At 39.1% G+C, this 25,706-nt stretch overlaps 1 protein-coding gene across 3 annotated transcripts in view; it reads left to right on the top strand.

The window, feature by feature from the left end:
- The window catches only part of LOC115414379 (interleukin-31 receptor subunit alpha), a 56,794-nt gene that overhangs the window by 12,031 nt on the left and 19,057 nt on the right, over positions 1 to 25,706 (top strand). For 2 of the 3 annotated variants that reach the window (XM_030127705.1, XM_030127704.1), the window contains exons 2-9: positions 6,627 to 6,774; positions 10,252 to 10,402; positions 17,187 to 17,344; positions 20,613 to 20,773; positions 21,205 to 21,370; positions 23,096 to 23,178; positions 23,479 to 23,710; positions 25,034 to 25,222. In XM_030127705.1, the coding sequence (XP_029983565.1) occupies positions 6,717 to 6,774; positions 10,252 to 10,402; positions 17,187 to 17,344; positions 20,613 to 20,773; positions 21,205 to 21,370; positions 23,096 to 23,178; positions 23,479 to 23,710; positions 25,034 to 25,222 (1,198 nt within the window). In that variant the 5' untranslated portion in view covers positions 6,627 to 6,716. Of the gene's footprint in view, positions 1 to 6,584; positions 6,797 to 10,251; positions 10,403 to 17,186; positions 17,345 to 20,612; positions 20,774 to 21,204; positions 21,371 to 23,095; positions 23,179 to 23,478; positions 23,711 to 25,033; positions 25,223 to 25,706 lie in introns of those variants that run through there. The other variant, XM_030127706.1, reaches the window with a different exon arrangement.

The raw sequence follows: 25,706 nt of genomic DNA, 5'->3' as shown, positions 1-25,706 counted from the left end.
AGGAAGTTAGCAGAACATTGTGAATTTGGACAAGTACTAAATGACGCCTTAAGAGATAGACTGGTCTGTGGACTATGAAATGAAGCTGCACAGAAGAAACTGCTGACTGAGAGTGACTTGACGTTACAGAAAGCCATTAACAGCAGTGTTTCCATGGAAATGACCTCAAAGGAGGCTCAACAGCTGAACGCAACAGGAAGAGTGCATACAGTCCAAACGAATAGGCAAAGTGGACAAGGAACGTGCTTTTGCTGTGGCAAAATGGAACATCTTGCCATGGCATGCTGGTGTATAGAGATGGACTGTCGCAGTTGTGGAAAAAGAGGCCAAATAGAACGTGTTTGTCAAAGCAAAAGAAACAGAGAAAACAGCAAAGTCTGCCAGCAGACAAGATCCTGGGAAATACAGAAAGAAAACACAGGTGCATACCGTGAGACAAAAAGAAACTATGTCCAGTGATTCTTTGGAGGGAGAACAAGAGGTGAGTGTTCATACACTGAAAATAATGAAGATTGATGAAGACACAGAAGGATATTGGGTTGAACTCATGTTGGAGGGGCATCCAGTGAGTATGCAAATTGACACTGGTTCAAAAGCATCCATCATCTCAGATGGGGTTTACAAACAAGTTTTGAGACACCTTCCACTACAACCTTCTGACACAAGGTTCAAAACCTATCTAGGAGAACCTGTGCCCATGGCAGGAATGATTAATGTCATGGTCCAGAGTGACAAGCAAGTGAGGAAACTCCCCATCTGCATCATTAAAGGTGATTACCCAGCCATCCTGGGACGTGTGTGGCTAGAGAAAATGAAGCTGAACTGGCACACTGTGAAAATGGTAACACAAACTGCCACCAACCTAGCTGATATTTTGAAGAAACATGATGAGGTGTTCCGGAACGAATTAGGCAGAAGGAAAGACATCACTGTCAGACTAAGCCTTAAGCCAGAAGCAACACCAAAGTTCATGAAGGCCAGGTCGGTACCATATGCTATCCGAAACAAAAGTGGAAGGTGAACTGGATGCCTTGGTTAGAACCGGTGTCTTGGAACCAGTGATTATCAGTGAGTGGGCCACGCCCATAGTTCCTGTACTGAAGAAGACTGGAGAAATACGCATCTGTGGAGAATTTAAAGTGACACTGAACCCTGTATTGTCAGCAGAACAGTATCCTCTTCCTCACATTGATGATTTGTTTGCAGGCCTAAGTAAGGGCCAAAAGTTTAGCACAATAGACCTTAACCAAGCCTACTTACAGATGCACATTCATGAGGATTCCAAGGAATTGCTCACAATCACCACACAAAAGGGGCTTTTCAGATACTACCGGCTCCCTTTTGGAATCACATCAGCTCCTGCACATTTCCAACGGGCCATGGATCAGATCCTACATGGTCTCCCTGGTGTGCAGTATTTCCTGGATGATATCCTGTGCACAGGAACTACGGATGAGGAACATCTTTGCAATTTGGATCAGAGGTTGCGCTAGACATTTTTATTGTCCGTCATTTTGACGGACAGGGTCGTAAAAATTCCGTCATAACATATTATTATCAGTCATTTCAAATTTTTATTTTTTAATGATAAAGAGATATATTTAGTATTATTTAATGTTCAAAAACATTTCAATGATGCAGCAGCTGTAGTTGCTGCTGGCAGATAAACCAACGTGATATCACGACTCGCATAATTATATACACCACTTATAATTGGTGTGTTCTGCACTGAGGGTCAGGGTTCAGGTTATATGAACCAGAGATCTACGCACAAATGGACATGCCATCAAATAACACATGAAAGGTAGAAAATGCGTACATATAGCACACCAAATGCCACTGGCATATTCCTTGCTTTTCCGTCATCCTCCACCCCATCCGTCCCTCTTTTTTCACCGCGTTTATCAATGCCATCATATTTACTGGGCTTTCTAAAATAACTAAGGAGACTCGGCTGTCTGCACAGTTTGCGCTAGAGAAGTATCATCTAATTTTGGCTAAAGTCAGCAAAACAACGACACAAGACTGGACACTGACTGATTAATGTTCACACTCACCATCAACTGGACAGGAGGTCTACTACAGGTGGACTAACGGTGAGTCATGTGACTGCAGTACCGCTGTTGTATTCAGTGTAGTTGTGAACAGTGGTGCTGTTGGTTCTATACAGGTGGATGTTGGTTCTATACAGGTGGATGTTGGTTCTATACAGGTGGATGTAGGTTCTATACAGGTGGATGTAGGTTCTATACAGGTGGATGTAGGTTCTATACAGGTGGATGCTGTTATGGAATGTTTGATGGCTCGTTAAGAGAGACAGACAGACCAGCGATTCTGCGAACAGGTTCTGTTCACAGTGTTGTGTGAAAACTTTCTTTGGTAGTATGAGACTGGTGTGTGTGTGTTCCTTTAAGTGCGAGAGCGGTGTGTGGTGCGTGCGTGAACGTATGGTGTGAGTGGTCGAGCAAGGTGAGGGAGCAGCAGTTTTGAGTATGAGTGTGTAAGAGGACAGAAGGAAAAAGTGTACAAACATCCATATACTGTGCATAAATAAAAGCTGCTGTCTTCCACTACCGGCAAGGCAGTTAACCCGACATCGGCCCTGGAGGAAATCTGCCCTGTTCTCGCTGACTACGGTCGGACGAGCCGAGCAGGAGAGGTTAACAGTAGATTACCCTCAGTATTTGAATCTGTCAAAATGACGGACGGCCTTCAGAATTTTCCGTCATTTTAAAAAAAAATCTGTCAATGACGGAATATTTTTGGTTAACGCGACCTCTGATTTGGATACCGCTCTTCAGAGGTTGCAAGACTATGGGCTCAGGGTTCACAAAGACAAGTGCGAATTCTTTCAACCATCTGTTGAATATTTGGGGCATGTAATTGATGCTCAAGGTTTACACACTGCACCATCCAAGATACGTACCATAGTGGATGCTCCGCCCCCAGAGAATGTGAGCCAATTGCGTTCATTCTTGGGCTTACTAAATTATTATGACTGTTTTGTTCCCAACTTATCCTCCATGCTCAAACCACTGCATGACCTGCTTTGTCAAGGTAAGACATGGAGATGGAGTGACGCCTGTTAGGAGGCGTTTCGGAGAGCAAAAGAGACATTAGTGACATCAGGGGTACTGACCCACTTCGACTCATCACTTCCCATTCAGTTGGCCTGCGATCCGTCCCCATATGGGGTGGGGGCTGTCATTTCTCACTTAATGCCAGACGGAGGAGAAAGGCCTATAGCATTTACATCACGTACCTTGAACAAAGCAGAGACTAATTATGCTCAAATAGAATGTGAAGCATTGAGCATCATCTTTGGTGTTTGCAAGTTCCATCAATATCTCTATGGGAGGCGATTTACACTTCTGACTGACCACCGACCCCTCATGACCATCCTAGGGTCACACACTGGGATACCTTCACTCGCAGCGAGTCGTATGCAGCGGTGGGCATTACTATTATCAGCACACTTATATGATATCAAGTATCGAAAGGCTGACCTGCACTCCAATGCAGACGCACTATCTAGGTTACTACTGCCTGTCACCAGACCTGAGCCACGGACCGCTGAAATCTTTTACTTCAGCAAGGTGGATGATGCGCCAGTTTCAGCTGCTCAGGTGAGAAGAGCCACCCGTACTGACCCTGTCCTATCAGTGGTAATGGACATTTTGATGAGGAATAGATCAGGCGGTGACAACTCCAGTATTCAACCCTATCTCTCCAGGAGAGCAGAACTGTCGGTGCAAGCTGGTTGTTTACTATGGGGGAGGAGAGTGATTATTCCGCCATCTTTACGCAAACTCATCCTGCAACAGTTCCACGCAGGTCACACTGGAATCGTTCGAATGAAAGAGATAGCAAGAAGTTACTTCTGGTGGCCAGGAGTCGACAGGGAGATCGAGACTACTGTCAAAACCTGTTCCTCATGTCAGGAAGTTAGGAACACTCCACAACTAGCTCCTCTGCATCCCTGGGAGTTTCCCGAAGAACCATGACAGTGTGTGCACATTGATTTTGCAGGACCAGTGGAGGGCCGAATGCTCCTGGTGTGTGTGGACGCACACAGTAAGTGGCCGGAAGTGACCATAATGAATCCACCACAACGGTAAAAACTATTGAGAAGCTGGGGGAGATCTCCAGCCGGTTCGGTTCTCCCCTTCAGCTGGTTTCTGATAATGGGCCACAGCTGGTGTCACAAGAAATGACCACCTTCCTGCAAGCAAACGGTATCAAACACATTTGGTCCGCACCGTTCCACCCTGCAGCGAACAGGTTGGCTGAAAGGTTTGTTCAAACCATGAAAAAGGCACTAAAGACATCTCAAGACCAAGGAACCTTTCATCAGAGATTGCATAGATGAGCTATCGTAACACACCACATACCACTACCAAAGTTTCACCCGCGGCCCTGTTGTTCAAAAGAGATCTACGAACCAACTTCGACCTCCTGAAACCGACAACAGTGAAGGATGGCGTTCAGCATCAACAGGAAAAACAGATACAACACAGGATGCAGCGGGCCAAAGAAAGAGTCTTCACTACAGATGACTCCATTCTGGCAAGAAACTACAGTACTGGACCCAAGTGGGTCCCTGCAACCATAGTCAAGCAGTCTGGTCCTGTCTCCTACATTGTGCGGACAGCTCCTGGGCTGGTGTGGAAAAGACACATTGATCAACTTCTACAGGCAGCAGCATCGATCACCAGACAGCCGTCGCTGAATGACTCGGGTGAACTAGAGTTCAGAACACCCCACCACCAGCTGTCACCATCCCGAGATAAACCTGAATCTGAGGGTGAGACTTCTGTTCCCGACTCCCCTTCACGAGAGGCTGTGACGGATGCCCCTGCATCTACGGCTGTTCCAGAGTCACCCCACAGAGACAGTAAGACTGAGCATTCTGTTGAGCCCCGTTATCCGGTAAGAAACCGCCGTCCTCCAGAACGCTTGAACTTATAGACTCTTTAAGTTTTAGCGACCAACCCAAAACAACTGGGGCAGAATAATCTCCATGGGTGTGATCACAGGGTGAGGTAGTCTACCCTCACCTCGTAGTTATTTTTGATGTTGTGTAAACAGGCTGTTTAAAGACGTAAATTTACCTCGTAATGTCGTCCTACAAAATATTTTGCTTATGAGGAATTTTTAGTTATGATACCTTAAGACTTTGGTTTAAGCCCTTGCTCAGTTGTTTTGGGGCGGGGGGGCTCTGTTCTAAGGGGGAAGGAGATGTTATGTATTTTGGACATTACCGCTGGCCGTACGACAAGGGCAATGTATGATGGGAGAACCGGATGTCATGATGCCTATTGTAACATGCCGAACGGCTAAAATAAACACACGTTGAAACGTAACTCAGGTTTGTAATTTCCTTATGCTTATACACTCGGCATGTAGCAGTCGGATAATAGCATATCCATCTGAAACCCAACAATGCATTTTGTCCTCTGTAGGGGACAAAAGTTTGACAGTTTAACTTTAAAAATGCTATACATTGCAAAGGACATTCCATTAAAAAAACAATCAATAAATAAAAATAATTTTTAAAATGTATCTGAAAAAACTGTTGCATTATGCAGTTTCCAATCAAGACAATTTTTTTTTTATGTAAAAAAGCTAAAAGTGTCAAATTCCTGGGTCTGAGGAGGATATTATCGCCATGAAATGAGTAATAACTAATATTAGAGTATGATAAAATGTGAGAAAACATTAGCAATTTAGCGGCGTTAAAAATGTTTTTATTTCATGGTTTTCACACAGTATATCACTTTCTGATGATGATGATGACTGATACATGTTTCTTTGCTTCAAAAATTAAATGCATGGTGTCCAGCTGAGTGGACATTTTTGTAACTACATGAAAAATAGGTTCATAAAAAAATTCATTTGCATTGTTTTTTTCATGCCTAAAGAGGAATAAAAACACTCAAGAAAAAAAATATTGACTAAGGTTCTCGTAATTCATGCATGAAAGGGTTAAAAGATTTCCCTGTGGTCTACATCAACTGTAAATGCTCTGCTTGGGTCTGAATTCTTCGTTAATTCAACTCCACAGGTCCATCTTCAACCCTATTTCTCAGTAATGACACTAGAAAGGTCATTTTGAGTGCTGGCCCTCCAAATGCACATGAGCCACTTCACGCCCCAGCTCCTCCAGGTTGTTGACTGTCCCGTTCAGCCACTTGAGTTCGTTAATACAACCGACAACTGAACATTTTAGGTAATCGGCTCAAAGTTTGTATATATTTTCAGTATGGACTACAACTGCTGCTGCTGACAAACAGTTATGGCGTACTCAGAGAAATGTTCGTCAGAAGTCTGAACCTTATATGTGCAAATGTTGTGATGTAACTAGTTATAAAATTTAACAATTTAAGAAGGAATTGAAAGGGGTTGTAGAAATCCACTTGATTTTTGCCAGAATAAATATAAAGATAGCTTTGCAGCACCTAGAGGGTCTAAATTCAAACTTTTTGAACTGTTAGGGTCCAAATACACAAATAAATGAACCACAGACTAAGAAAAGTGGGTTTAGCAAAATATGAGCCCTTTAAACTGAACGGTGACTTAAAAATCCTCACTAATGTAATGTTTGTCATTTCACTATTGCCTTCTAGAGTCATCATCCAAAGTCTCTGCTGCTGCTGTGTGATGGGGGACCGCGAGTGAGCAGGGGGGCAGATCCAGCTCAGATCGGATCAGTATTCATGGAGCAGAGCCCTGCTGCCATGTGGGCCTGTCTGCTCGGGGCCGGACTTGTCCTGGGTAAATGCTCCGATTCCTCACGGTGTGGAAAACGAGGTTAACTCAGTGTGTCTGTGGATGGATGTAAAAACACAGAGTAACAAAAGGCTTGTCTTTCATTCATAAATTAGATGCAGGTAGTAGGAGTTTGGAAAAGTCAAGTTCACCAACTGGTTTGACTAGTTTTGATGAATGTTTTTATATGAGGAACAATTATGAAAAAAGCAAAGATGAACGATGAGGCACACAATTAAGGATTGAATGAAATGTTTTTTTCAGGGCTAACACTAATACCAATAATCGGTAATCACTGAGACTGAAAACCAAGACACCTTTGGGGTAAAAATGAAAAGTTGAGTGAATGAAAAGATTTTACAGTAACTCCAACACAGGCCTTTAAGTTGTCTGTTAAATCAAATGAAGACGTACAACATAATCATAATTTAACAATATGATATAATATAATATCAATTTAAAAAAAAAAAGGATCTTAGCTGTTCCTAGGACTGTGCTCTTTTGGACTCAGATCTCTGAGGTTGTTCCTGGTACCTTCTGGTTCCATCCACTCAGCTTTGGGGTCACTGCCCCTAGTGCCCCCATCACTACTGGTACTACTGTTGCCTTCACACCCCACATTTTCTCTATCCCCTCTTTCAGCCTTGGTTTTTCTTGAGCTTCTCGTGTTCTTGCTTTCTGATGAATTTCTTTCTTTCTGAATTACACATTGTCCAGGAGGATGAGAACACAGTTATATACATTAGAATCAAATAAATGGCATCTATTTTAATTTGTGTGGATTTTTTTTCTGATTTTGAATTTGAACTAGAATGGCACTGCCATTACTTTTAATTTACACCTTTGAGAGCTTTTGTTTATTTGGCATTATTAGTACATACAGTAATTTTTTAATGCTTAAAAAAGGACATTGGGAAGGAGAGGGTAGAAGTGAAAAATTATCATGCAAACACCTTCCCTTAAAAGATTAAACTCACTGAAAAATCACTGAAATGAATCCAAATACAGGCATCAATAGAATATAAGAAGGGAAAAAAAACAGCTTTTATAGATAAGATTATACTTAAAAGTTTAGGTATGGTATGAGGAAAATATATCAGCCATTATACATTTTCTTTAAATTTAGTCCTTTAAATGTTTGGGGTTTTTTTTTGTTTTTTGTTTTTTTTTTTTAAATAAGGCTAATGTCTTCAGAAACTCATTAAGTAGGAGGTTAATTTGTCCAAAATTATGCATGCTAGACTCTTCATGTTCATTTATCATTTTACTGTTGATCAGGATTTCCTCTTGACATGTAATCCATCAGAGGCAGATCCAACCAACTGAAAACGCACACCAATAAGGGTAAAAGTGTATTAGATATAATATTCAGGTTAGCCTTGAACTAAATATTAGCCATATAGATGTATATTTATGCACACATGTTCTGGGGATCCTTAGAAAAAACAGTTCTAATTGATAATAGAGAAGCGTGCATGGTCAAGATGATAGGATCATGTTGAGTTTCCACACACCCACACCATAATAACTACCACCGCACTCATGTGCAGTCACGTCCAACCTTCAAATTTTAAACCTTAGGTCAAATGGCACATATATACATTCATAAATTACTTTGATGAGATAGTTTGCATACCACAAAATGTGGAAACATCATCTTGATCTACAACACATAGTTTCTCCATGTACGATTCGTGTGAGGACATGCAATACGGGTCAGATGACGTAACGGTTCACTAACTTTAGAGCTGCAGTAACTGGTGCCAAAGTTTCACTGTTTTGATCAAATTAATCTTTAATCAGGAGGAAATAAGTCGACTGGTAGTGACTTTTGAGGGCCAATATAATAACAGAAGTTTAGGGGGATAAGCTGATGGCCAAATACACAGTATCATTCCTGAAAAAAAGTGACATTGTATTTTTGACTTTATTAGAAACTGGATAACATTTGGACTGAAGACCTAAGTAATGAATACCTAAACAAACACTTACCAGCAAAGTCACCACAATTAATCAATACATCAAAATATATATTCAGGTAACTAAAAAAAACCAAACTGATTCTGAGTGTATTCATTCTGTTTTTAAATTACTTTATTTTCTCTCAACATCAGTATTTCTAGTTGAGAAGCCTAATATTACCCATAGGCCACAGTCAGAGCTGAATTCTGAGTTTGTGAAACATCTCTCTATGACAAGAACAACAAAACCTGGCATCCCTATCAACAAACTATTTGTATATTTAACTGTGGTGTCAGTAAAAGCAAGTGAACAGTGGAATAACCTTCTATTTGACAATAGATATCCCCGTGTTCCATACACATAAGACCTATGGAAAACAATGGGGGAAAAAATATTTTGTGATGCCTTTTAATCTGTTGTACAATGTCATTTTCTGTTAATATATTTTTTCATGTATTCTTTTGTTTTGTTTTTACGAATCTGCATATTTACAGTGCTGTGTTGAAGTCAGACCACCCTTAGCTAAGGTTGTTTTTACATGGTTGTAATGAGCATAGTATCTATTTCTCAGTATCTTTATTAAAACACAGCAAAAAATAGAGAGCAATATTGTGCAAAGCATTAAAATAATGATATAAACTTCATGGCTCCTACAGGAAACAGTCAGTATTTAGTGTGATCTCTGTTCCCATGACAAAAAGAAACCCAAACAATAAAAAAACACTGGACATGTTTAGAATGAAACCTAGAAGATTAATTCTGTAAATCCCATAATGTCTGCACAGAAGAGTTCATGACACATTAAGTATAAAGGAAGGTCACACTAAATACTGGACACCTGAGTCTGTTTTTTTCTGAAATTCTTGTTTTTAATGCTGTTCTATGCATTATAATATATCGAAGAATAGAATAGAATAGAATAGAATAGAATAGAATAGAATAGAAGAGGCTTTATTTTCATTGCACAGGTTCTGCGTTTGCAATTACATGTGGTCTCTGGCAGCAACAGTGCACTATGCGATTGTATACAACACAATAAAATACAGACATGTATTTAAAGAAAAGAAAAGAAAAGAAAAAAAGTAAATATACATATATATATATGTGTGTGTGTGTGTGTGTGTGTGTGTGTGTGTGTGTGTGTGTGTGTGTGTATATATATATTCATGCAATAGAGATATGTGCAAATTAGAGATATACTGTATGACAAGGTAAGAAAATTTAAAATATGAAAGTAATATAAACAAAAGAAAAAAGTACAAATATGTTAATGTAAACATACATGTGCCAGACATAAGGTACATTACACTCATTACAGTCTTGTTTAAATAACAGACCTACTTGTGGCCTCTTCTGTGGATTCTCTTCAGTGTGTATAGTCTCTGTTACATAAAATCATTTCCTTAAAAATGTCAAATGTGACATGAATCTACTGCTTCCTCTGTCGCTGTGTGAGACACCACACCTGTCTCCCCTGTTTTTCTGTATCACTCACTGAATTGGAGTCTTTGTCATCCTCAGTCCTGGCTCCATCCGTCTCTGTTACAACCCACCCCAAACCCCCGGAGCTGGTCTCGTGTGTGTTCCAGGAACGAGCTAATATCACCTGTCAATGGAAGCCCGGAGACCCCCAGATGACGAACTACACTCTGAGCATTCGGAAAATGGCAGGGTGAGATGTGATTTTGTTGGATATGTTGGTTTTAAAATGGGCCACAGATGTAGAATTAAACTGTTGCAAAGAACTGCCAAGCACATTATTGAGTAATGTAGTAAAATCAAAAAGCAAAACAACTCTGTAAATATTACAGGTTCTAACTCTATTATTATGACTTCAGAGCCGTGGAATACATGAATATCTGTAGATATGGTGAAATGTCTGTTTTAACCCGTAAAGACCCAAACATCCACCAAAGGCATCTACTGGTCTAAACTGTTTAATACCTGTTCATCCACTAATCCTATCAATACATGTCAACAATTGGTGTAAAATGCAGTTTGTCATCTTTTCATGGTCATCAGATATGACCCATCTGGACATTCAGAGGCTTCATAGTGAATGTGGAAACACCGTCATCTTCTATAACATTGATTCACCAGTAAAACCAATGGAGTTGGATCAATGACAGTGGATGGACATGCTTGGTTTTATGTCCAGTTAATGATATATTTAACTGAAAAAGTCACTTTTTTTTTTTTATTATTCTTTAATTTTTTGATATAGTAACATTTGAGTTTTCATTAACATCTAAATTAAATATTGGAAAATACATGATTCACAGTGAAAAATGCAAAATACAGAGGATAATATTGTAACAAATAGTGATTATTTGCTTAAGAAAGGTTAAATTAAGAGAAAATTTATTTTGGAAACTGCCACAAAAGTAGCACTGGGTCTTAATGTAGCAATTTTTATGCTTCAGTTATTTTGAGGTAACTCAAACTTGCAAACTTCAGACTTTCTACAGGGCAGATAAGAATCATGTTCTTGATACTTAACTAGAAGCAGGAAACACACTAACCAAGGTGTCTGATAAGATATGTTGAGTATATTGTACACAACACGATCAATATGTTGCAGACCTCAGTTATGTCCAGGTTCTGTTTTCTTAGAACTCTGCCTGGTAGCTTTACTTCCTCACAGCCAGGGTGGTGTTTCCAAGTACAATGAGATAAATGTACAGAGGGTCCATTAAGTCTCTTTACAGTTTCACATATTTATTACAAAAGCAAATGAATAGACAAATCTAGAAATTATTACAAAATGAAGAGCAGATATCGAAGTTGTTGTTTTTTTTGCCTCATTTAACACACCTCTATATGGGACCGTTATTCGATACTGGATTTGTTTCCATGTTGGCTGTATCATTAGGGTGAGCAGGTGCTTATGAGCCACATGTGGGACAGGGGGTGTGTTTGTGTGGGACAGTGTGGGACACGTAACCGTAATGCTGGAACAAAGTCTAGATTTTTAAACAATGTCCGTCTTATTGTTGAGCTTATAAATATGAATAACAACAACTTGATTTGGTTGCACACAGTATGCATACTGGGCATTTATTTTTTGCTTTTTTTTGCACAGGTTTCAACAACTTTTTTTGCTTGTAAAAACAAAACAAAAAGCATATTTTGTCACCTCAAGTCTCTCAGTTCAAATTCCAAACTTAAAAAAAGGTAAAAGGGAATATGGATCAAATCTAACCAAACATCCCATACATACAGTGTGTCACTTCAGGTCGTATCGGCTCCATGCGCGATAGAGAAATAAGTTTGACATAGTTTGCAGAAGACCCTCTGTGAATCATCCCCCACCGTTTTCACTCATGTATAAACATTTTCCCATTCTTTTCTGTAGCTGCATCTTTTTTTGTGCGGAGTTTCCATGATTTCTGCCAATATTTGCGTGCAGGTGTCTGAGGCCTTTTCCTTTGTTTTTTGTGTGTCAGTGGGCGGAGCTCAGGAGGACACAGGTGATAGGTTGATGGACTCCTGACCCCACGTGTATGTTGGTTGATTGACAGCGGACACAGCCAATGGTGATAGCGCTGTCTCCGCTATAAAATGAAAATCATGTTTAGAGGAAGGTGACTGTCCTGCACTTTGAAGAGCCAGAGCCAATCAAATGCGAGACATCGTCTCAATTTGCGGGACGTGGAAGAAATGGTCATAATGCTGTGCGGTCCCGCACAAAGTGGGACACCTGGTCACCCTATGTATCACAGACTCATCAATGGCATCAGTTTACTTCAGGTCATTGATGTCCCATATCTTTGTTCAATACATGATATCTTTAACATAAACTCATAGAAAGAAATCCAGGGGAGTGATATCTGGTTTACGAGGTGTTCAGGGAATTGGGGAATCCCTTCCAATCCACCGGTCTGGAAATATTTGATTTTATGAACCCGCCAACATGCAGTCCCCCATGTGGTGGTGCACCATCTACCTGGAAAAGGGTGGTTGATACACATATTCAGTCAAAAGGTCAACATTTGCAGTGACTGATCTCTCGTTGAAGAAAAATGGACAAATGATTCAACTGCACATGATCCACAATGTGATTAAAAACTTTGATACCACTGAATACATAGAACAAATCTGATGAACATATCTCATCGATTGCTTTTGTGATAAATGTTTAAATTGTAAAGAGACTTTGAGGATATCCAGTACGGTGGCAAACATTTTCCCCTCTAGGACTGTTAACATCTGTAGCTTTTCAGACTCATTCACAGTCAGAAAAGCGTTGGAATTGTGCATTTTGCTGCTTATTCCACATTTGGGACAAACAATTAAAATGTTAATAAAGAGGTGAAGTCGAGCTCTATGATGAAAAAATATATTACAGTCAGTGGTGAGACACAAATAGTGTTTTGATCCTGTTTAAGTTACATCATCATTGACACATATGATGTTTGTCAGTTAAACAGATCATTTGACACGTCAAGAAAGTCCCAGTTTGATGTAAAACTGCGGACACTGTCTTGCACTGTCAGGCAACTGTGACATGACCAGACTGTAGAGAGTTTCACCTGTTTTAATACTTTTTTACCTCAATCTCAAAAGCATGAAAGGGAGAATTTTACAGGTCAAGACAATCACACATTGTAAAAGTGTTGAAATATCAGACTGTGAAAATACATAAATAGAAACAACAGATCCTCCAAAGTCAACTAAGTGATGTTAGAATTGTCCTTCTTTATAGTTTGTTCAGAGTTGCTGAAGAGTTGCTTCAACTTGTCCAGACTTGGTGATGTAAAAGCCAGAGGGCACATTTTTTAGTTTGTATTTTAAAAAAATCAAATGGAGTAGCCTTTTATTGTCACTGTACACATGGTTTCACATGATCACACAAAGAAATTTATTTAGAAATTAAATAAAATAATTGGGAAAATGGGAATTCTGACTGTTATTGTTATTGTTACTATTATTTTTGTTATTTTGTTATTATTATTGTTATTGTTACTACTATTACTGTTATTGCGACTGTTAACAATTTCTTATATATCAACAACACTGGAAAAATCAAAATCTTGCCAAGTGTATTTTTCTCATTTCTAGTCAAAATATCTCATCACACTTAAAATAAGACATAATCACCTAAAGAGTAACTTTTCAGTGAGATATAAGAACTTATTTTTAGACAATAGATCTGGAAAATCTTATTTCAAGAAATCTTACCAAGATAATTGTCACTTGTTCCACTGACAGATTTTTTTGCTTGATTTAAGCAAAAAAAAAAAACCCAAAAAAAAAAACCCCTTGAATTAAGCAAAAAATCTGCCAATGGAACAAGTGACAATTATCTTGGTAAGATTTCTTGAAATAAGATTTTCAAGATCTATTGTCTAAAAATCAGTTCTTATATCTCCCTGAAAAGTTACTCTTTAGGTGATTATGTCTTCTTTTAAGTGTGATGAGATATTTTGACTAGAAATGAGAAAAATACACTTGGTAAGATTTGGATTTTTGCAGTGAATAAACATGCTCCAATCAGCCTTAACATTATGATCACTGTCAGACAAAGGGGTATCAAGTTTTGACGATCTCATTCCAGTTAGATCTGTGAGTGGGTGGATGTACAGTATGAGGCAGTGAGTCAACATTTAGCCCTCAGAGTTGATGAGTTAGAAACAGCAAAATGAGCAGGAGTAGGTATCTGAGCAAATTTGACAAGAGTGAAAGTGTGATGGTCAAATCACTGGATCAGAGCACCTCCAGGTCTTGTTGTTCATTCCTAATGTACACTACCGGTCAAAAGTTTTAGAACAGCCCAATTTTTCCAGTTTTGTACTGGAATTCAAGTACTTCCAGTCCAATGAACAGCTTGAAATGGTACAAAGGTAAGCGGTGAACTTCCAGAGGCAAAAAAAAAAAAAAAAAAAAAGGTAAGGTTAAACAAAACTGAAAAATAATGTCCATTTCAGAATTCTACAAAAAGACGAACAAGAAATGGGTTAGCAACTGAAAGCAGTTCTGCAGCAATGGAGGTTGATCAAGTCTGGAAAGTTGGTGGCTCAATTCCTGCAGGTGTCCCAACGTTTGTGAATTCCTTCCACCCCCTGTGTCTGCAGAACAGGAGTGTGGAACACACTGTGGTACCAGACCCATGGAGCAGTACTGGAACAGGACTGGACTGAAGAAAGGAGTGTGGTACTGTAAAAATGGAAAAGAGGAAAAGGAATGAACCAGAGAAGAGAGACAGAGCATCAGAAGAGGGAAAAATGGAGGTGTGTCCTCCAGAGAAATGTCCAAGAAAGTCCAGGTGTCAGGAAGTCCAGTTTCCTTCAGCATCCAAAGGCACTGAAACTGGACTGGAAATGAGGACAGGGAGAGTGTAGCGGCCAGGGAGGCCTCCACGGGTCAGAAAAGTTAGAAACAAAACTGGAAACAGCTCTTTACCGTCACACTGCACATTTAATGTCTGCAGGGAAGCTCAGACATTCTTCACATGTCGCACAAGCACAGTTTTGCGGAGGAAAAACATGAAATAAATGTATTAAGAGTCCAAACTGATGAATAGCCACAAAAAGGTAATGACAGTAACTCTGGTCTGACCTCGAACTGTCCAGGTTACGCCCTCACGTTAGCGTAGCGTCATCATAGAAACCAAGAGCTCTTAAAGAGACATTACAGAGAAAGGCGATCATTACAAGAGGTCTGGAAGAACCAAAAACACAAGAGAATCAGAAGACAAGTTTATGACAGTCAACAGCTGGAGTGAGAGGAGACTGACAGGACAACAGCTGAAAGAAGAGAGAAGAGAGAGGAGGAGGAAGAGAGGAAGAGTTTACACTGGGAAGACAAGACTTCCAGTTGCAGGTTTGATCAGTCCATTACACCTTCTTCCAGTCTTCAGTAGTCCACTGGCAGTGTTTCATGGCCCAGCCAAGCCTCTTTTTCTTATTCTGACGTCTCAGCAATGGCTGTCTTACTGCAACTCAACCCATCAAACCTTCTGAAATGTACATTATTTTTCAGTTTTGTTTAACCTTACCTTTTTTTTTTTTTTTTAACCTCTGGCAGTTCACCGCTTACCTTTGTACCATTTCAAGCTGTTCATTGGACTTGAACTGCTTGAATTTCAATACAAAACTGTAAAAATTGGGCTGTTCTAAAACTTTTGACCGGTAGTGTAAGTATCATAATTATTTATTGGATAGTTTATCATCAGACTAAAGAGGAAAGAACAATCTAGAATTGTTCTTTCTGTATAAAAATGCTTCTTCTTGTAAAACTGTTGATGTAAACAGTGCTGTGTGCCATTCTTCATGTATGTATTGGTGGAACAGAAGCAGGATGGATCAGCACCATACTCCAGATTGAACCTGTACAAATAAAACATGTGATATGGAGGAGAGAATCTGGGAAGAAAAACTGGGGAATCCAAAAGAAGAGAAGATTTGTTTTTCAGCTCAGTTCAGTTCAAATAGAACTTGTCCATTTGGGACATGAAAATATAGCATTAATTGTGCTGAAATGGTTCATTTTTGAGCTGAAAACATAGTTCATATGAGCATCAACATGTTGAACAGAACTGAAATCCTGTCCATTTGAACAACTGTCATTTACCAACACAAAGTTCCTTTGGATTCACTGAGACTGATTTAATATGAACAAACACAGAAATAAGACCTCTAAGCAAATTTTAGCCGATATCATAAATGTGGATTTCTTTCTTTTTTTTGTATTGTACTTCTGGAGATGCACAATGGAAATAAATAAAAAAATTGATAAAAAAAAAAAAATGTATGACCAAGACTGTACTTGGTGAACTTGATTGTGAGAAACAGCCTATATGTTCACTTGGTGCCTAATAAATCCAACCCAGTGAAAGGTACCATTGTAATGAAATCATCAATATTATTATCATTTCTCCTGTCAGTGATCAGAATATTATAGCTGGTCGGTGTATATCATGTTTACTCTCTATAACCATTAAAAAAATCAAGTCAAATTCTCTCGGTAGCAAACGGCTGTGTTTTTGCATGTAGGTCACATTTGTATGTTGTACAGGTGTTGGCACGTTAGCAGTAGCGTGACATTATAGTGAAATGTGCAGTACCACTGTATATGGAATGCAAATTCATTTCATCTTAATACATTGCACAGTTGTGTGAGACTTTGACATATGGGCTGATAAACTGAAGTGATAAGAGTCACATACTTTCCATTTCATGATTTGATCTTTGTTTAAAAAAAATCAAAGAAAAAATTGGCTCATATTTTTGTAGAGCGTGACAGATACAGTTTGCATCTATAACTGCATATGCAAATCAGTCTTTGTGATGCTACGTATTCTTTGCATCCGTTGAAATAAATTAGTGTCTGTCAACCTCGAGGATGACTGTTGTGCCCTGGGGTGAGAGTCTGCAGGAGCCAGATAATGTTGGAGTGTGTGTTTGTGTGCTCATGTGTACTTCTGTTTATGTCTTTGTTTATGTGGGGGCGTCCAGAGCTAAGGTGTTTACCTGCCCTCCTACCTCTGACACCAAATGCACGGTGACAATAGGCGATTCAACTGTGAGGAGTGACTTCTGTATCAACATCACAGCACACGGTCGAGACGGTAACGTAACATCAGGACCTCGGTGTCAGTCTGGAAGGATTGAAAGTGAGGCTTCTTGTTGTCCCTCATTTGCTGTGTTTCAATAAGAACGTGTCCTCAAGTAAAAGTATTGTTACTTTTCAATCAGAGTGACTTGAGTATAAGTAAAATGCATGGAATCAGCTGCAGAAAAAGACTTTTATTTGAGCACTTTTAAGTCCAGACTGAGAGTTCTTAAGGCTGACTCCATAACTTGCACTTGTTTTTCTTAATCTGCTTATATCTGTTATTTTTGAGATTTATTATCAAATGTGTGTGTTATATGTGTTTTTATCTTACAACTGTGTGTTGTATTTGCTGCTGCCTATCTTGGCGATATAAAAAAAGAAAGTAGCCACCAAAAAAATACTTGAATAAAAGTACAAAAAAACATTACTTGAATAGGTAGTAGGGATGGGTATTGATAATACTCGATCGTGGAGTTTAATGGTATTGTTATTGGTTGTTAGTCCAATGGCCCGAAGGTCCAATGGACTATTGGCATCAGTTGTTGTCCTCCTTCGTTCCTTGCCACAAGGTCTATATAAGAATTGAGAAATATTGAGAAAAAATTATTTTTGAATTTTTTATCAATTTTTGAAATTTGAAAAATCCCCATTGTTTTATAATGAGACAAAGTGCTATAACTTGGAAACAGTTGAAGATATTGATATAATTACTTCTGGCAATAGACAGGAAGTCATGTATGGGATTTCATTTGTCCTTCAGTGTTTCCCAACCTTTTTGAGCCACGGCACATATTTCACATTAGAAAAATCACAAGGCACACCACCAAACAAAATTGGGACAAAAAGTATATTTATTGAAATATAATTCGAATGTAGTCTCAATTTACTTCCTGAGTGTGAAACCTGGGCCTGTTTAGTTGAACACAAAGCTGATATTCTTGCAGGAATTGAAGAAAGACACCCATGAATCTTCCTCAACAGTTCTGAGTCTCTCTCTTTTTTGGGGGTTGAGCACATCGGGGGTGCACGGGTGACATTGTTGCGGGGCGTTGGGAACAAGAAAGCTGAGAGGGGTGTGTCAGCGACCCCTTGGACAGGACCCCGGATTGAGGTCCGTTGTACAATAGTATGGGAGGCATATCTCCCCGACCCCAACCTGATACCCAGGGTTCGCGGGTAACTCACTAATCTGCACATCACTAGTGAGGGGGGCTTTATCAACAGAATGCAGCGCATCAGGGCCGGTTCACTTTCAATCAATCAATCAAATCAATCAAATTTTATTTATTTATTGCCAAATCATAACAAAAGTTATCTCATGACACTTTACATATCGAGTTGGTCGAAACCAGACTCTAAGCCAAGGGTGTCAAACATGTGGCCCGGGGGCCAAATCCGGCCCACCAAAGGGTCCAATCTGGCCCGTAGGATGAATTTGTGAAATGCAAAAATTACACTGAAGATATTAACAGTCAATAGTGTAAAATAATTTATTTCAGGTTCCCTACATACACATAGAAACCAATTAGATCTCAGTTGGGTCAGACCAGAAAAGCACTATCATAATAACCTATAAATAATGACAATTGCAGATTTTATCTTCGTTTTAGTGTAAAAAAAAAAAAGAGTAAAATTACATGAAGATGTTTACATTAACAAACTATTCTTTTCCAAAAAATGTGAATAACCTGAAGAAAGATGAACGTGAAATGTCTTGAGAAAAGTAAATGCAATTTTATCAATATTATGTGTATTTGTAATTGTAATGTGCGTTACAACTTACATGTGTAAATGATGAACTGATAATCTGATGCAGAATATTGCACTTGCACTTGTTTTTCTCAAGACATTTCAAGTTGTTCATGTCATTCAGATTTTTAAGGAAACGATGTAGATGTAAACATTATCATAAAGTAATTTTACTTTTTTCACTGGTATTTTTTTACTGGTCCGGCCCACTGCAGATCATATAGGAGTGAATGTGGTCCCTGAAATAAAATGAGTTTGACACTCCTGCTCTAAGCCAATTTCCAGAAACCCAACAGAATCCTCCAGGAGCAAACACTTTCACTTTTGTTGGCAAAGGGAAACAGGAGACGGTTGTAGAGTGGATTATTGGCATGTGCTGTCGTATGTATTTATATCACGTTGCTTGCTTACAGTACCAATCAGGTGAAATTGGATAATTTTCCACGGCACACCTGATGATTTCTCACAGCGCACTTATGTGCTGCAGCATACTGTGTGGGAAACACTGCTTTAATTAACAAATTATCAATTAATTGCATTATTTATCATTGTGGTTTTGTTAAATGTAAGTTAATATTTCTTGGCGTGCCATTTTATAATCATAATAGATTAAAGGTTCAGTGTGTGATATTAAGTGAAATTGAGTGGTGAAGGAGCAGATTGTAAGTAGTTAAATACCCATTACAGTCACCTCTGGTCCTTCTTTAGACTCAGTGTCTGTGTTTTGGTCTGTTCTGGATGCCACTTGCTGTGAAACAGATGAAAAATCTTCTGTGGAAACATGGTAGTACAACATGGTGGAAAGGCGAGACAATTCCTCTGACATAATGAAAGGTAACAAAGAAACAAAAATTATTTGTTATGATCATACACTAATGAAAGCACAATTGTGAATATTATATTCTGTTTCTAGTAGGTCCTCTTAAATCAACCTAAATCCAGCTTCAGTGTTACTTGACTTTGTACTTTTGAAGTGCTGCAGGTGTGTGGTATTGCATCCACAGTACAATATACATATAAGACAGAATAAAACAACAATGTATGCTGCAATAAAAGTATTTTATACCAAAGAAAAAAGTATTTAAAAGAGATATATAGAGAGAGTAAATATTTCTACTTTGAAATGTTAAAAAAAATAGTGGTATCTTTTTGCAGAAATGAATGATAATTAGTCAATTAGTCAAAAATGAGAGTTGAGTTTTTACGGTAGAATGAGTCCTTTATGTCTACAGAGGGAGGAGGTTTCTGAGTCCACTATGTTCTATTACCATGTTTCTACAACAGACTCTCTTGTTTTCTGTTTTATAGCATTGAATATTCAGTGTTTAAGTGCATAACTGTCACCTACCATATCTATGTGGACCAGAGTTACTATCCCTTTAACTAAAAGGCCCCAAAACGGACAAAATAAACACTGACTGTGATCAGGGTAGATTTTGGTAAATATCACACATCACACCTTTAAGTAAATATAATGCATTAAATGGATTGTGTTACTACATTCTCTCAGTGTCATGTGAGAAAAGGATGATTGAAATGCCATTTTATTTCTCTCTTTCTTTTTGTGTTTTTCTCAGTCAAGTTAGAGCAAGTGAAGTTAGAAGATGTGAGGCCAGTGGCTGCTGATCCACGGTGTCTGTCGGTTTCCTGGAGACGTAAATTGAACTTTGCTGTATCGCCAAATGAGATAAAAGATGGAATCTTGAAATCTCAAATTGCATTTAAGGCAGAGGGACAGGTTTGCCACTTCCTCCTTCAGTGCAGAATTGTGACACCTGTTGCATTTCAATGATGTAAAAGTCAGATGAAGTGTGACATGACTGTTTACACTGAAGTCAAAGTACAAAACATCATGTGTTGGATTTAGGACCACACATGAAAGTGGCCTGGGTCTGAATTGAAAAAAATCAAATCATAAAAAACTAATTTTCAACACTTTTGCTTGCAGTGTGAACACAGCCTTAGTTGCATGTTTTTCTGATTTCTGTTAGTATTAACTGTTATAAGAGTGAATCTGCAGCACTTGTAGAATGTCATAAACCATGGGTCTGCGATAATTTTGACGATGGTTATCATATTGTTACAATCCTGCACACAATTGGTGAATATTTACCAAACTTATCATTGTTAGAGGTCCTCACCATCTTTTCCCCTTTTTCTTTTCTCCAGTGTGATTTTCAGGTGGAAAATGTGACAGTGAGAGACTTCAACTTCACGGTGTGTTTGTTCAGAGCAGACACCACTTATACGCTCAAACTCCGACACCGTTACAACAGCTCCAGGAGCCCATGGAGTTTATGGAGCAGCACAGCACAGGGAAGAACGGCAGAGGACGGTGAGGACAGAACCTCTGGGACCTGGGCTTTTCCTTTCTTTCTTTTTGTCTTACAGTTTTATTACACAAACTACAGTGTGGTAAAAAATGGACACATTATAGGTGGGATGTGAGATGCTTTCCTGGAGCATTTTTTACTATTTTGCTTAAAACCCCCTTCACACTTTGATTAAAACCAGTGAATAATTAAATGCTCTGACACAAAAAATAAAAAAATGTAGTCACCTGTGGAACGGACAGGACTGAAAAAGCACCATCCAATCATTTTGAGCTCCCAATCGAAATGATTGAACGGTGATATGTCTATCAGACTCAACTGCCATTTGTCCCACCCCCCTCTGCATGTGCCCCTCTTCGTGCATGAATCGAGGGTTCTCAGAGGATTGGAGCACTTGTTCAGGAAACGAAGCCAGAGCCAGAGCTTGGCTGTATAATTTATATGAGGATGGAAAGTGCACCGGCAAACTGTTTTCTCACCAACATAAATCACTAGGAAATGTAACGTTAGCCAGATAGGTATGAACTGGGGCTGTTCTGTAAGAGTGGGGGGGGGGCTGGAGGAAACTGAATGAGGTATGCATGGATCAGGGCCGGGGCCGGGCGAATCGATGCCGTGCAGCGCTCGTGAACCCTTGGGAACAAGCATTGTGCGTGCCACTACTCTGGAGGCGTGGCTTCAGGGGGGAAGTCTGAAGAAAGGGGTCTGGACTTTTGAATTGAGTATTTTCAAAATGTAGCTTGTTTTACTAAACTCTCATACCCCACCTTTAAATTTTTTTTCTTTGTCAGTATACAGGGTGTATCAAAAAAATACTATACATTTTGACAAGTTACCCCCAGTTCCGCATTTGATAATTTTTGGAATTTTCTTTTATGGACGTCGGTAGGTAGGGGATTGGTGGATATTTGTCCAAATTTACAGACCCAGGTTTTCACGCATGAGTGAGCAGGGGTAAATTGTGCAATCCAAGTTAAAACTGGTTTTGCGCGAAGTAGCGGTGGGATTTAAATCCAATCAAAGGTCATGGGAGGGGACAATGGGCATCCATCTTGTTTTCCACAAAATTGCCAGGGTTAACCCTAACCCGAAGCCTAACTTGGCCTGTCCTCAGTGACATTTTCAGGCCTAAACAAATTGAATTACCTTTGAAAGGCAGGAACAGCTGCTATGGGTAAAGAAATGAAACTGACATGGTGTCCGCAGTGTTAGTGCTGTAATCTGGCAATTTTGTGGAAAACAAGATGGACGCCCACTGTCCCCTCCCATGACCTTTGATTGGATTTAAATCCCACCGCTACTTTGCACAAACCAGTTTTAACTTGGATTGCATAACTTGCCCCTGCTCACTCATGCATGAAAACCTGGGTCTGTAAATTTGGACAAATATCCACCAATCCCCTACAGACGTCCATAAAAGAAAATTCCAAAAATTATCAAATGCGGAACTGGGGGAAATTTTTCAAAATGTATAGTTTTTTTTTGATACACCCTATATACTGACAGATAAAAAAAACAAGCACCTGGGGAGCAAAGTGCCTTGCTCAAGGACATATTAGCCAACAACTTTCTGCCAGTTCAGGGAATTGAACCGGCAACCCTTCAGCCACAAGCTGACTCTCCAGCCTTCTAGGCCACAGCTGCCCCAGGTAGAATGTAGAATGTACGTCAGCAGAAATAGTTCTCATGTTGTGCTTTGCCTTCGTCAAACTGCCTCCTGTGTTTAGCTCCGTCATCAGCGCTGCTGTTCTGGAGGCGGGTCAAAGAGACGGACCAGAATGGACGGAGACTCACCTCACTGCTCTGGAAGGTATATGGTGTTGTGTGTTGTGTAGTTTATATGAATTTAACTCACAAATCCTGTATTATTTGTCACTTTTTGAGGCCAATATCTTTGCAGTTTAATAGCTTTTATATGTGATTATTCTTTCATCATCTTGTTGCGTAACATCTCTAATTTGTTTTTGTGTTTCCCTGAAGATATTAAGCTGTGGTCTAATGAATCATTTTTTAGAGAAGCAAGACATTACACAAGCAGAACTGATTAAACTTCATATCCTCATCATCATTATGGAATATTTTAACTCAACTTTCTCTCATCCTTTTTAAGCCCTTGCCTCATTTTCTGGCCAACGGCTTATTTCGCTTCTACAACGTGACCTGTCGAACAGAGGGTGGTCTGGTTCTGACTGACAATGGGAGCTGTAGAAACCTCCATGGGTCCTGTACTTCTTGTAGTTTGCACCTCCCACCTGGACGCTGCTCCTGCTCTCTGACAGCCTCCACCTCTGCAGGGACCTCACCAGAAGCCTGGATATGGCTCCATGGAGCTCAGGATGCAGGTAAGTGAGCGGTTACATATTGTTAGCATCACAGCATAACTGCCTAAGTTACACACTATATGGACAAAAGTATTTGGACATGTTGAATTCAGGTGTTTCTTTTCTAACAGGGATCTGGGATACAAAACAATAATGACAAATGTCATAATACAGTTTTGTATTGGGATATATATCATTGCATTGGTTAGTTTGATTTAAATTGTTATATTTGCGGAGGGTATTCAACGAAACCCCTCTGTCCGATCCACCTGTTTGGCAAGTTCACTAGACCTCACACCACTAGACTTTTTTTATGGGGATTCCTAAAAGACAAAGTCTACGCTACGAGACCTGCAACAGTCGCTGAACGTGAATGCACGCAAATACCAAGGGAATTGTTTTGTGATGTGTGCGATTCCATTGCTTCGTGTTGTCAGCAGAGTCTGGACCAGAACGGATGTCAGTTTGAGAACAGGCGGTGACAAAACAATAAAATGATGTTTGTAAATTTTATTACATTTTGAAAATGAAAAGAATTTTAATAAACACCTACTTTACAATTATTTAAAGTGTGTATACATTTTGTGGGGACACCCTGTATAGATAGATAGATAGATAGATAGATAGATAGATAGATAGATAGATAGATAGATAGATAGATAGATAGATAGATAGATAGATAGATAGATAGATAGATAGATAGATAGACAGACTTCTGTTTCATGCTTTTATGAAAACTGAAGCCATTTTTCCAAGCTTCCATGTTGAGACATAGAGTAGAGCAGAGTCATGTGGAGGTTGTGTCTGATGGAATCAGGACTGTGATTGGTAATTACAGCTGTCAATCACATATTCCACCCACCCATCATTGTTGTCCTTGTTCTCATTTGTTTGCACAACATATCAAGTTATGAATGAAACTACCACATGACTGCATGTTGCGTGTGATATATTTGTTCTTTTGCACATGCAGGTCAGTTTGGGACCAGTCTGGTTCACATTGAAATCTGACATTGACCAATATTAAAAAATATTTTGAACAAAAAAAATAATTTACAATAGTTTCAAGCTTCACACATTATAGATTTAACCTCAAATAATAAAAAGGACAAAAACTGTGATGTGTTTCAAAGTAACTTCATTTGTTTGAACAGGGTGTCACATTTCCAACATGAAGATAACAAAATACAATAAAAAAAATCTTAAAATTTCATATAGAATAATTTATGATGCACCTAAAACTATCCAGCGAACTGTCATTTAACATACAGAGTTTTCTGTGCTTTCTATGAATCAAAATGATATAAGTAAATCTGGTAATTGCTTTACCTTCCTTCTCTCCAGAGCTGCCATCCATGAGTCAAATCACAGCAGTACCTCTGGATGACCATCACTTGGAGGTACGGTGGATCGCTCCAGCTGAGCCTTCTCCAAGCGGTTTTGTTGTCGAATGGTTTACTGTTAGAGAGAAAAACGACAGCACCATTCACTGGGAGCGTCTGAATAGGTCCTGTACAACGCTGGTAATTTCAGGTAATACAACAATGTATGAACAGGTGTGTAGTGATTATAAAGGGAAAACTAAATAAGATGTCACTCAAGCCATTATGAAAAAAGAGGATGACAGGTTTTCCTTATTTTTTTTTTGATCAATTTGGCATTCAAACAGAGTGTAGGTAGAGTAGGAAAAAGACAGGCATTGTCTCAACTGTTTCCATCCATGCTTAAAATGATCATTCTACAGACATTTGGCTTTGGATTGTTTGTTCCTTTCAGTTTTCCAGCAGTGTAAACATATGTTTTCTTGTATATTACTCTGGGGACAAACATCCCAAACCACAATTAAACCTAATAATTGTAATGATAATACTAGCAATAATAACCAACAATGTCTCTGTATAAACATGCTTTAAAAATAAAAAACAATAAAAGATTAGATTAGATGTAGATTAGATTAGATTTGAAATTCAGGTTTCAGTACCAGTACAACACTGAAAATACACATATAAGAAGAATT

The sequence above is a fragment of the Sphaeramia orbicularis genome, chromosome 22, assembly GCF_902148855.1.
Source record: "Sphaeramia orbicularis chromosome 22, fSphaOr1.1, whole genome shotgun sequence".
Taxonomy (NCBI): Eukaryota; Metazoa; Chordata; class Actinopteri; order Kurtiformes; family Apogonidae; genus Sphaeramia; species Sphaeramia orbicularis.
The sequence above is the reverse complement of the archived record's forward strand: the minus strand, read 5'-3'. Positions and strand labels throughout refer to the sequence as shown.